Source organism: Ischnura elegans, chromosome 9, assembly GCF_921293095.1.
Source record: "Ischnura elegans chromosome 9, ioIscEleg1.1, whole genome shotgun sequence".
Classification (NCBI taxonomy): Eukaryota; Metazoa; Arthropoda; class Insecta; order Odonata; family Coenagrionidae; genus Ischnura; species Ischnura elegans.
Genome location: NC_060254.1, coordinates 110205723 through 110218626, shown reverse-complemented (window position 1 = coordinate 110218626; position 12904 = coordinate 110205723). Strand labels below are relative to the sequence as shown.

Sequence of the window (12904 nt, the reverse complement as noted above, 5' to 3'; positions counted from 1 at the left end):
AGCGCGCGCATTCTAGTAGCGTTTGTTACCTAGTGGAAGTCAGTGACACTCCCCTCCCTCCTCAGATGTTACAAGTGCCATTGCTACCTAAATCATTGCAAATGTTGTATAGATTTGACAAATAACGCATTATGATTGCAAAACGAACAACATAAGTGTATTGCGGGCATATCCGCACGAAGAATGTAGGCGCTAAAACCTAAAGTTACGTATTTTCGTTTGCATTTGCAAAATATCGCAGCAAATATATTTTTATTCTTCAAGATAATTGATCAGTATAATCGAGAGTCCGGACTAAGCCGATCCGTATGACCGAGAGTCTACTGCATTTAGTATTTATTAATCAAGCTTTATTAGGAAACCTAGGTATTTTTGTTGAAAAAAACGGAACATATGGTATCACAAAATTTCATTCCTAGATTGCCGTAAAAACTTAATAGAATAAACGAAATATTAAAAAATTATGACCCCCCGGTGGCGAGTGCGCCCCCCCTAGCATTTGACTCACGAGCCGCCACTGCTTTAGACTTTTATCCTCTATCCTTATATCCTCCGCATTTGAACGTCATAATCATGATTTGAAGAATCTTCTCCGTGAATTAAACTGGCGCGGTTTTGCGAAATGTGATTCTCATTCGCCTGTCTTCGTTCAAGTTTTCGCCTATTCGTGGCTCTGCTGATGCTGGAGCTGAAGAGGCATACGGAAATGTGAACGAATTGCCCGTGTTTAATCTCGCCTTGAGTTTATTTTTCACAGATAACTTTATTTTTTATCGATGTGTTTTTATTAGCATGAAACCGTTACAATCATATTATCTCAGGAGGTGATTACAATTACTGTGACCGTTCGACATGTTTAAGTCCCGTTTTCTGCTTGAAAAGGGTCGTATTGGTGAGTTCCTGTGAGATTTTATAAAAATTCTGTGATATTATTTCTTCACAATTGTTGTGATTATTGTTTTGGGATGTGAGGGTGAAGTTAGGATCCAACACTGTTGATGGTTTCAGCGCTATGTGCGGAAGGAATGTTAGTATCATGGCATTTGCCGCTACGATTGTTGTCCCCTTTTCAGTTTGCATTCACTAATACGTCTCCATATGTTTACTCTCAGTTTCCATGCAAATTATTTGAATAATATTGTTCCTGCCCCTGAGAGGTTTATTTATGCCTCTTGATCGCCTCTGTTTCGCATGATGCGATGGTACCGGTTTGAGGATTCATTCTGTAGCACTTGTTGCTATGTAGTTTCTCAGCTGCTCTCTCACATTTAAACTTGGTAATTTGCTGATTGATTTATCGAAAGATTCTTTGATAGGATGCAATCGTAAGGGTCGAAACGTGTTTCAAATGAATTACCATGACCCGACACTCTTGGTTTCTGACCGGGTAGTATGCGAGTTTGTTATCGGTGTTGTCACCACGCTCTTGTGGCGTAATCAAGATCATTTTCCTTCAGTAGATTTGAAACGATGTGATTGCAAATAAGGTTTGGATTCCACTCTCATTAGAGTTTTTGATGATAGTTTTAATTGTCTCGTGACCGAAAGCTTGTTCTGTGGTAAATAATTCGTATAGCAGTCGTAAAATGGTATTCTTATCTTTTTCTACTCCGAGACCATGGGAGTGCAGAATTTACTTTTCACATTTCCACCTTGTGGTTATTACGGAGTGGTACAGTAGTGTCAAAAATATCATTGCACCGGCACTATTAGCGTATTGTGTCCATTTTATATGCCTCGTTTCAACATGCATTCCTACCGCCGAGTCTTGTCATCTCCTTGTCGCCTTTTCTGAGTTGTTAATATATTATTCCATATTGCTCATTTTTCCATCTTGAGAAACATTTTCGAAGTAATTTCTCCGTTGTTTTTCATCATCTTCCATGCGATAATGACATATATACAAATAATTTTCATTCCCAGCTATTTAATTTTGCCTCCTCAGATGAAAACTTATTTATTTTCTGTTCTATTTGTAATTCACATGATAATGATTAGATTGTGTCAAATATTTGTTTTACATGGATAAGTCTTTGATATTTTTCATTTGTTTGTTTGGTGGTAATTTAATATCCATGACTTTCGTCACTTTTCTTTTAGTTTTCCAAGCATCACGTATCTTTGGCTGCCCTGCGTCCAGTCCAATGGAGAATCCGCATCACTGTTCATCGTCTTCAGCTGCCCCTCCATCCATGCCCATAACCACCATAACCACAAACATCACTTGTCCAGTCAACCCACTCAATGCATCATGCTGCTCCTCGAATGTCACGTCGTTGCGAGAGCAAGGAAAACCATCGTTTCCTCTAAGACGAGCTCTAATAGTTTCTAAGCTCTCCCGGTATGAATTTGAGCGCTATCGTCACCCTGATTTATCAGAGTCAGAATTGGAAAGGATTCTTCGAAGAAGAGGATCCGATTACGACATGTTACTATACCATCATCAACTCCATAAAGAGTATGTCAAGTGTTTGCCGGGCCATTTGGCAATGTGTACTGTGTTTTAAATCCTACGATAATGATGACTACTTGTAGCATTTAATTCTTGACCTATCATATTGCAGTTGATCTAAGTTGGAACCCTTCACAATTGATTTTATTAATTAAATTAATTCATGCCAGCTATTTTTGTGAGCTGCACTTGTGATTAAATTGATTGTCTGTTAATAATTTCTTTTGCATAATCGTCTAACAACTACGCAGGTGTGAAGATGTAGTTGCCGCTGCCCTTAGGGATGCTGGCGCTGAGACCAGAGTGGTTAATCGCTTTGACTACACTGAAGCTAACATTGAATGGGCTGACGCTATATTCCCCACCGGTGGAGATGGAACGTTTCTCTTGGCAGCTTCAAGGATTCTGGTGACTAACTGTGTTCATTTTCGTTTAGTTTTAGTGCAGGTTCTTTCTTAAAGGCCTTTTACGCAGGGCACATACTTGAACAATCTGACGTGTGTATAAAGGCACAGCAAAATTGCATTGTGTAAAGCGATGAATTGTTAGAACGCATGCAAGAATGCATGGATGTGAGATGGCAAAATAGCCCGTTCCAATTTCATTTGTGTATTTGCGCAATTCCACACCGTAATGAGAAATGAATACAGTTCTAACATTTTTCCATTCCCTGTAAAAATGGCCTTTATTGAGGTTGTTTATAACATTATATTCACTGTAGAGCCTCAAATGATCCATAGTGTTTGACTAATTTTAGTTTTGTACGTAAATATATTTTACATTGTCCGTGAACCCTTGAAAAACATGGAATCTGGGAATCTTCTTTAATTTTTTCACTGGGCAGGAAATTTCTCTCTCTAATTAGTGAATATAGGGATGAAGTGTGGAATTTATGAAATGTTAATCGCTTACCACTCATATTTTTTAGCTTGAAATTAACCGCAAACGAATGAATAAAATATTATCAACGAGGGTGATAGTTCTAGTATTGGCAAATTTTACTTTTAAAACTGAGTATAAGGCCCCTTGCACACACACCGATTTTGGACGGCCGGTAAAGCATCGGCCGATATTTTACCGGCGAAGTGATGCTTGCACACACGCCGGATTTTTACCGGTCAAACGATAAGTTGCTATGTTTTTGAGCCGGTGCCGGCAATCCACGGTGATAATGGCTGGCAGCTAGCTGGCATTTTGCCGGTGCGAGGTCGGCATGTGTACAGGCTCCAATGCTCTCCCATTGTTCACTATTAGAATGTGGATGACCGATATTTTACCGGCCATCCAAAATTGGTGTGTGTGCAAGGGGCCTAATCCAAATTCAAAATTCCAAACCCTGTTTTCAGTTTGGTCATGCTAAAACTCCAAAATTTTAAGTTTTTTTCTGATAAAAATTTTATTCTATTGCATTTTTCCCATTATGCTTCGCCCTTTTTTCATCTTAAATTCATTTTATTTATATACTAATTCATTTTGAGAGTCAAGCATGGAAAATCAATTACCTGCATAAAACTTGTAAAACATTCATTGGACCACATAAAAATTGTGTTTATGTATGGTGAAGACTTTTTATGCGAAAGATGCGGAGAAAGTGTGGCAGAGCAACCAATGTATAAATTTCCAAGGAAATTGTCATGTATGTATTGTCTGTTTCTGTCGACTGTCCATCAATGCTCTCTCTCTCCATTGTACGGAATTATCGAAGATTTTCTGTCTTTGCCTTATCAATCATTGCATATCGGGTAATCATGTTGTCATTAATCCTCAAATTGCCAAAGCTTCAGTGACTGTATATGACCCTATCAAAAAAAGGATATGTTCGAAAATAATTTTAACAAGCTGAGTATTTTTATTCAATAGATGGAAAAAAATCTTGTCAAAGCCATTAGCATGAATATTGTACCTGCTAAATCTCTCTTGTCTTTGTCATTACTCATGTCAACTGGGGTAAATGAAGTTGTTTTCATTTACATCTTATGTTCCAGCCACAATTTTCAACCGTTAGATTTCAAAAATTATGTTTTCACACAGACAATCATGCCATGGGCCCTTACAACAATTTAATACCATTGTAAAACAATGTTTACCGTAGTTTTTCAACACAATGGTGCAATTACTCTAGTATTTGGTAGTATTGTCTTTTTTGCATGATTATAGTTCTTATGCTTCGTTGTTCTTTCATTGATATATTCATGAGTACAAATAAATTTAAATTGTACTGTTAGATGTGCTAAATTGATGTAATTGTTGAATGCATTCAAGAGGCATTTATTTTTTGCACTCTATATAATTTTATTACCTTGATGGACATAATTTATGCTTGGGATTTGTGCTCCTTGCTGTCCCCTCTGCCTTTGTGATCACGGCAGTGTGGCTTAAGAAATTCTGTCATGAATTATCATAGTAAACTGAGTGTATGATTTAAATTTTAAGTACTAACCTACATAATCAACTCCTTATTATACTGATGAATGGGTGGTATGTTATCGTTATTTATACTCTTTTTTTTTTTTTTTGACCAAATAGACCTCTCATTTTGGAAATTGTATTTTTTTTTTCAGAATAATTGTAAGCCTGTCGTTGGTTTCAATTCTGATCCATCTCGATCTGAGGGATACTTGTGCTTGCCTAAATATTATTCTTCTAACATCAAGGAAGCTATCGATAAAATAAAAAATGTAAGTCTTGGTAAAGTTTTATTATTCACTTTTTTTAAAGTGTTAATGTAGATTTTCCCGTTCCTGTGTTTATTAGCAAATGTTATCAATTGTACTCATTACATGAACCCTGTATCACTTCAAATTTATTTAGTCCTGTGTCGTATCATTCAGAGGTTTATAAAAAAATCAAGTTTTTAATGTAAGTTTTTATTGTTGGATTATTTAATAATTTTTCTTCGTAAAGTTATTCTATGTATGTACTTAAGTACCCGCTGATTCTGAGTCATTTAATATGACCAGTATACATAATATATTCAAAACCTTAGAAAGTACAATGCATCTGCCAAGTAGGAAATCCAGGAATAATGTGGGAATTTAGGTCTTCCTGGTAAACTCAGCAGGATTAGGCTATGCCCCAGAAAAATCCACCTTTGTTGTATGCAGCATCTGCCGAAAACCAACGCAATGCATTGATTTTTTGTGACGCATCCAAAGCAATATGAAAAATAGATTACCTATTTCTTTTTAAATTTTTGCTCAAATATTCCCAGAAATCTAAGTCAATTGAATTTTTGAAAGGTTTTCTTCCAATAACTTTCGATTTCAAGAATTTTGTGTTAGAATAGTTGCATAATTGATGTCCTGTACTTATTCATATACAGCTCATGTTTTAACATTAGTTAGCCTAACTCTTTGTGTACTGGAATGAAGTTCTGGGTTACAGCAATATTATCTGGGATGTTTGATGACGTTAAATTTGCTATCATGCTGAGAATACTTCAAATGGACTTCTTGTGGAGGAGATGGTAAAAAATGCCTTCCACGGCATTGTAGTAAGGATCAAGGTCATGCAATAATGTTTCAACTGTTTTTTTTTTCTCATTTGCTAATGTGTGAGGTGAAGTGTTATAGATTATATAGAAGTTTAATTTAACCTCATTTACGATGCACAAAGGTTAAGAATCATGAAGGAGTTTCACCATGTTACGCCAACCACCATCGCATTTAACCTCATTTAATTGAAGGTAACATGCTTATGTAGATATGTAAGTCACCATCATCTCAAAATATAATGCTCACTTAGCATTAAAATGAATTAACAATTCCCGTGGCCAGTAATTTCCACCCCATTGGAATTGTTTACACAAAAATTCTTTTGTTTGGAATTAGTTAGCACCCAAATGGAATGCAAAGCAATTCCCCCGGAAATATTGGGGATTTTTTTTATTACTACTCATTGTCAGTGAACACTGTGAAGCAAGAACTGCTTTTAAAAGGAAGCCCTACACTTGCAGAAAAACATTCAAAATATTTGCACATTTCTTTGTTGTGTTTTTTGTAGCTGTTAACCTGTAAAATAATTTCAATGCAATGAATCAATTTGGACAGTTACCACCTTGTCCTTGTAACTTCTATCTTGTGGCATTAAAGGTATCCATTTTCATTTGCCTAACCACTCTGTAATCTATTGATGTTTACTTGTGATTCAGAAAAGTACATAAAAACTGTTATCATATTCTGATTATGCATGTAAAACAGTTCACACTAGTTTCAGTTAACCTACGTTGAGAAGTAAGTTTTAGTGCGTCCAATTTTCTCCCTCTTCTTTCATTGTCCTCTTGCATTAGTACATTAGTTTCTAATTTTAAGTTAAGTTTCACTTGGTAGTCCAAGCTGAAGAGCTTATGAAGTCAGTTTTTTCTTAAGTAATGAAACCGACTTCCCCTGTTCATTAGTAGGCACGTCAACATCCTTTTTTTATACAAACAAGATCCATTATTCTATGTCAATATCCTGCTGACATAGTTCGTTTTGTTTTAATCAGGGTGACTTCAAGTGGCTTCACAGGAAAAGGATTAGAATTACATTGATTGGAGACAGGGTATTTGATCCACCCATTGAACTCCATGATCAACAATTACTGCATCCTGAGTACAGGTACGTATGAAACATTATGTGCTCATGACCAGTATAACTAAAAATAATGGAGTTCTGTCAATCATCTGTGCTTTTCGAGGAATTATATTTTGGAATGGTTCATTCAGATATGTTCTAACGTTATCATATTCTTTGCATTAGGTTTTTTGATTGTATTCAAGAGCAACACAATGCAGCTGTGCCGAGTAATGATAATTCTGATACACCAGCAAAGAAGCGCGTTCTCCCTGTTTTAGCGCTTAATGAGGTAAAACTATTTCTTTTGATACATATTTACTTACATATTTTATGCATATGGTTTATTGTGGAGGTGCTTGTTCAGATCTCCAGATTTCTCTTCAGGGCTCCATTTGGTTTTATTTTATTTCCTAATTTTTTTTGTTATTAAACTACTTGCATACTTGTATATGGGTATACATACAATAATGTCATAAAACTTTACCTTGTAGTTGATGCACGTCTGTTTACATGTAATTGAGCTGTCTCAATTATGTAGGCATGCATGAATGTTGTTGGGTCATACCTTTGTTCATTTTATTTCAGGATCATCTTTATATTGAAATAAGTAGCTGTGATTTATAGATAACAATTTTAGCTGTTTGTTTTCATAGCTGATGGAATGTCATGCCAGACTTAACAATTCCGTGCTAATGGCATCTTTTTCTTCTCAGGTTTTTATTGGAGAGTGTTTGTCGGCTCGAGTTTCGTACTATGAGATGCAGGTGGACGGTGGTGAACGGAAGAAAGTCAAGAGCTCTGGGATGTGTGTGAGCACAGGGACGGGATCTACCTCATGGACGTTCAGTATCGACAGATTGACTCACCAGTCGGTCGAGGAACTGGTCCGCATCATTGCTGACGAAACTGGTTTAGGACCGGAAGTTCTGAGTGATAAAAATGCTCCTCTGATTGATAAAATTACTTCCCGTTTCAACAACACACTTGTATTCAAACCAGGTATGTATTTCAGGCTCTTTGATAGTCATAGAGTGGACTCTCATTCATACGAACGACCTTATTAGGAAGTTTTTCGTTATTACAAAGTAAATCGTTGGTCCCGACAAATATCCCATCCAATCTATGTTAAAAGAATCGTTATTACAAAATTTTCTGTATTACGAAATCACGAACCTCAGTCCCGGTCCTGGCGGTTATAAAATGAACTTAATTACGAAGTTCAACAAATAAGTAACTGCATTTAGGTGGATAATCACTCCGCTACATTATAATCATTGCGCTACGTTTAAGTTCTCCTTGTGTACTGCATCCAAGGATGTCAATTATGGTTCTTCTTTGATACTTCAGTTTGCACTCAACATCATATAATAAGCTTCATTCTTGTGGAATCAAGATGACCCACTCATTATCGCCCATAATAAATTAGACTAACAGTTAGTCCTCTCCCAATGCACATTCGATGTACAAACTTTCAGAGATACAAACATTCGAAAAATCCAGGCGTGCCAGAAATGTCTAATTTGGTGCCTTTAGAGTTGGCTGATGTGACGTTGTGTGGCATAGAGGAACTCGCACTTTTGGCACAAACTGAGAAAGTATCATTGGATCCGGTGTGAAGTCAGGAACTGTTCAGTGTTTCACCCATTCTTCCTTCCTGTGGATTGCGATTTTTATTTATTTTTTTTGGCCCCGGCTATGTCGCACGCCCATCCAGATCAGTGCGTCACAATCGTGAGTTAACGTAAACTGTGATGCAGTGTTGCATTCTGCAGGATAACCACAATCCTCGATGCCTTGCATAGATTGCAAGGTCTCAAGGAACACATCTTGTTGGTGTATCGAGGTTTTATTGTATTTGGGAAGATATCAAACCTCGTGCGTAATGCCGTATTTTTCTTTTAAGAAAATGAAACGAATGTGCTTGTTTTTTTATATTTGCGTGTAATTTAATCGCGTACATTATACACTTGATTCTGAAGCTGTTTTGCAATGCCATTGTAAGTTCAGGATATTGAAGAGACTAGAAATTTTGACTAAATATGTTTTTTTTTTCGATGATTCCTAAAAGAAACATTCATACAAACTTCATTATTATGAACCTCCAGTTTTTCGGTCCTGTGAACTTCGTAGTAACGAGAGTCTACTGTATTGGTCATCTCCTCTGAGGCACACTGTTCCATTGAAGTTCTGCCTTTTGGTATTTTAAGATGGAACGCTACTTTGAATTGAATTTTATTTATGCATATTCAAACAAAGCCTTTTATCAAATTTACTCTTCCAATTGGAAGGAGTTCAGATACTGAGTTTGGAGTTTTATCGATGTGGTAGAACTATTTCATCCTGAAGGATAAATTCATTAAATTTTATTTTTCCATGGAGAAAACTTTGCTTTAGAGCCAGTCATATAAGTACTTATGTAATGGTATAAAATCAAAATTTTAAAAATGTCTTTCTATTAACTTCTCAAAGATACTGCATACATAATCAAAAAATAATTATCGCATACTGTGAACAGTATTAGTGGATTCTATTTCTTAGCATGTATGTATTACTCAGTTGTTTTAAGCTAGTAAAATGGCATTATTTAGGCTATTCGCAAGTTTTCAGTCGCTGTGATTTGTAAAGAAGTGTGGCTACGGCTAATTGGTAATTTGTGGCAAGGAGTCAAAATATTTTATTTTTGTTCTGTAGCTGTTACCTTTTAGGGAAAGGTGGTGATGTTTTTTTTGTTTTGTTCTCACCTTTCTCCATTTTAATCCCATATTAATTCCTCATCATTTTCTGCTCACTTTCTCTTTCTCATGCTAATTATTTTCTACAAATTTCTTGGCATTCCATTCCCACAATGATTCTTTGTCTTCTTCTGCACCTCAATGCTTCCTCTTGGGGCTTGTAATTCAATTACATATTCAGCCTGTTCATTAATCGTTGTAATGTCACCCACAACTTACTGTTTATCAAAGGGAAATGGGTCTACGAATGCTATAACTGCACCCAGGTCCTCAATTTTGAATTTCAATTCCAAGAAAGTATGGCTTATTGAAACCTGCTGCCTATTCTCTCTTTTCAGATGAGAATAAGATGGCGTACACCATCAGGGATCTCATATGTGGAGGGGTGTGGCCCAGTCGAAATGATAATGTCCGTCCAAGGGGTTATGCCCAGCGAATTGATGTCAAGTCTCGGTGCTTTGATGCTGGTCTGGTTGTTGACGGTGGTATATCCTTCAGTTTTAACGATGGTACTTCGGCCATTTTGGAGATCCATGATCCTGATGCACTCTTGACAATCAGTTTACTTCCAACATGATTGCATTAATTTAAGGAGTGGCTTTGGAAGAGGACGATTTGTTTTTGCCCTGGAAGCAATGGCAAAGGTGCTCAAAATACAAACACATATTTCTGTGAGAGTTCATTCTGCAAGTTGTTGGTTGCAGCTGTGGGATCATTGTTGTAGATTAGTTCTTACATTTTTTCACTGAAATACTGCCAGTAGGGCTGCAGATTTCTTACATCAACAGTACAATCATCGAATCTCATGGATTGGGTAAGACTTTGGTAACAGTTGAATTGCTGTGTGAAAGAATTTCTCATGTGCATATCTATTGGGTCAACGGCATGATAATATATTCCACCTCTGGCTATTATTGCCTATTTTATATCAATGCAAAATTTATGAAGTTAACCTATTGTAACAACTTTTCGTTGAATTTTAAAAATACGTGATGGTAATCTTTGTTGATTTTTTTGTATTTGGAGGATGCTAAGTTTGAATTCATGTCTCCAATTTATCTTGTCGAAAGTGTTTCAATTGTAAGGAAATATGCCAACAACTTGTGAATGTTGAATTCATCATAGCAGTCACGATAAAATCATTGTGTGCCAAATTTCATATTTTCAGTTAAAACTGAAATTTCTTTGTACCCAGAGGAAATTTATAACTTGTGATGAGCCCAACTAAAACATTCCCTACTTCATACATATGTTAAAGCTTTGGTCACCTAGTGCATTTTATATTCTGCTTTAATGACTTATTCTCCTAGCATATCATCGTCTATTTCATTCTAATTTTCATATACTATATACATCTTTTGTTGCCAAAGCTTATGCTTTTGTAATTGGAATCATTTCAGCTTAAATCCATTTTTGCCCTGACACAATTTTCTTCCTGAAAGATTATTACTGATCATTCATTTGAATCAATTTAATGAATGAAATCTTATGCTCTTCTTTTATTCTGTTGATCATTTGATGTTAAGTTTGTATTATAAAAATCTGTTTCAGATGACATTGATTGTTTTTCTCTGTTCCAAAATATTTTTGTAAGGAAATTAAAACTATACTATTTTTGTTGCTGTTCAAAATGGGTATATGATTAAATCTTTTTCTACATCATCAGCTATTAACTGTTTTCAAGTGAAATCCTTTAAAATCAGTTACCTATCAAGGTTGAATTTTCTATAATATTTTTGTTAGATGTTTTTGTGTGCCTTAATATTTTTAAATAATAAATATAGAAATGTTTTACTCTAAATATGAATACTCTTGTCTGCATTGCTGTGTGTATTCAGCTTAACCTTTGTGCTATTATCATTGGCCTTGATGTCATTATGGTTAGAAGGATCCCAGTTTAGGTGAAAAACTTCAATTTCATGACTTTGTCATATGTATGTAGGTACATATTTCTATTTACATCTGTAACTCTTTTCAGTTGAAATCATTGTCAATATTAAGAACAAGTTTCTCTTCTCAAAACATGTAGCCTTCAACCTGATGAATAGGCTTTTTTCAAACCGCTGTTGTCATTGCTTTAGCTGTTATTTTAAATACCTATATTTTAACCCTCTTCCCTTTCCTGCTGGGAGAGGAGGAGGAGTTACTTCGAAGGGATGTTTCGAGGGATAAATTAGGGGAATGGGTTGTTGAGTGTCAGATCCATCGTCTTTAACCTTGAAAGATGACACACCCAAAGGTAAAGGGGGAAAGGTTTGCTCTGGTTGGCAATGAGTTTAATATCTAAAGGGTCGGGATATGACTAATATGCATGGTTGACTGTGATGTACGAGCGTATGACTTTCGTGAAAGGAAATCCTGTTGGCTTGGCCGTGCAGTGAGGTGTTAAGGTAACACAAAACCATCCCATTAAATAGAAGGAAGTTTAATTTTCACACGACAAAAGTTCAAACCTTCGCAAGACATTTATCAAACATCACAAAAAAAAAATCTGTGATAATTAAAAAGATGGCTTTATACACAATAGAACTAAAGAAGCATCGAGAAATAGTCATGAAATGATGCAAAAAATAAAATAACATATTATAATACTATCCCTAATCCTAAACTAATCTAGATGCAACAAAAGAAATTGAAATGAATAATGCAGCTGAAGGCCATGGTATCAAATGGAGTAACTAGGTTGGAAAGTAAATTGGATAAACATTTGCTGGGGCAAATTAAGTGCAGCTCAATTGGTCTGTACTATTTTCCTGGTTAGGTCTTTGAGTCGCAATTAAAAACTTCTACAGTGGGAAATTTTGGTGGAAAAGATAGGGCGATTACAGTGATGTTGAGACTTCACTGGCCTGGACTCTTGGGGAATTTCTTGTGGGGGATCAGGGCTTGGGACTTTCGCCGGGAGAACTGGGAGAGTACCTACTTACTGTTACTTAAAGAATAGTGACGATGTTAGTGATGGTATGTTGAGATGGTGGGTTGAGACAGTGATAGTCGTCTCTGCATGTTGCATCGTCCACTTCTTTGGCTAGCTTGCCGGCTTGTCAAAGGGAGCACATGGCACTTTTAGTAGCCCACTGCTCACCCTTTCACGTCCCTTGAAAGATTCTCCTGATTCATTTTCTGGGTATTACTCTAAAGAATCTCTTATGACCCTTATCATA

At 36.1% G+C, this 12904-nt stretch overlaps 1 protein-coding gene across 3 annotated transcripts; it reads left to right on the top strand.

The window, feature by feature from the left end:
- The first annotated feature begins 679 nt into the window (after nt 1-679).
- LOC124165422 (NAD kinase 2, mitochondrial) lies at nt 680-11781 on the top strand. 3 transcript variants are annotated; one of them, XM_046542828.1, is made up of 8 exons: nt 680-892; nt 2101-2458; nt 2704-2860; nt 5014-5130; nt 6938-7050; nt 7192-7297; nt 7722-8007; nt 10079-11781. In XM_046542828.1, the coding sequence occupies exons 1-8, from the start codon at nt 853-855 to the stop codon at nt 10315-10317; spliced, it is 1416 nt and encodes a 471-aa protein (XP_046398784.1). In that variant the 5' UTR covers nt 680-852; the 3' UTR covers nt 10318-11781. The 3 variants fall into 3 exon arrangements, with proteins under 3 accessions (XP_046398784.1, XP_046398785.1, XP_046398786.1); XM_046542829.1 differs by lacking the exon at nt 680-892 and adding an exon at nt 1118-1202; XM_046542830.1 differs by lacking the exon at nt 680-892 and adding an exon at nt 1404-1487.
- The last annotated feature ends 1123 nt before the right edge of the window (nt 11782-12904 follow it).

Excerpts from the sequence above, each read along its gene's own strand:
- LOC124165422 (XM_046542828.1), top strand. The coding sequence starts at position 853 with ATGTTTAAGTCCCGTTTTCTGCTTGAAAAGGGTCGTATTG. Across the intron at positions 5,131-6,937 it reads CTATCGATAAAATAAAAAAT|GGTGACTTCAAGTGGCTTCA; the intron begins GTAAGTCTTGGT and ends TGTTTTAATCAG. Across the intron at positions 7,298-7,721 it reads CTGTTTTAGCGCTTAATGAG|GTTTTTATTGGAGAGTGTTT; the intron begins GTAAAACTATTT and ends TTTTCTTCTCAG.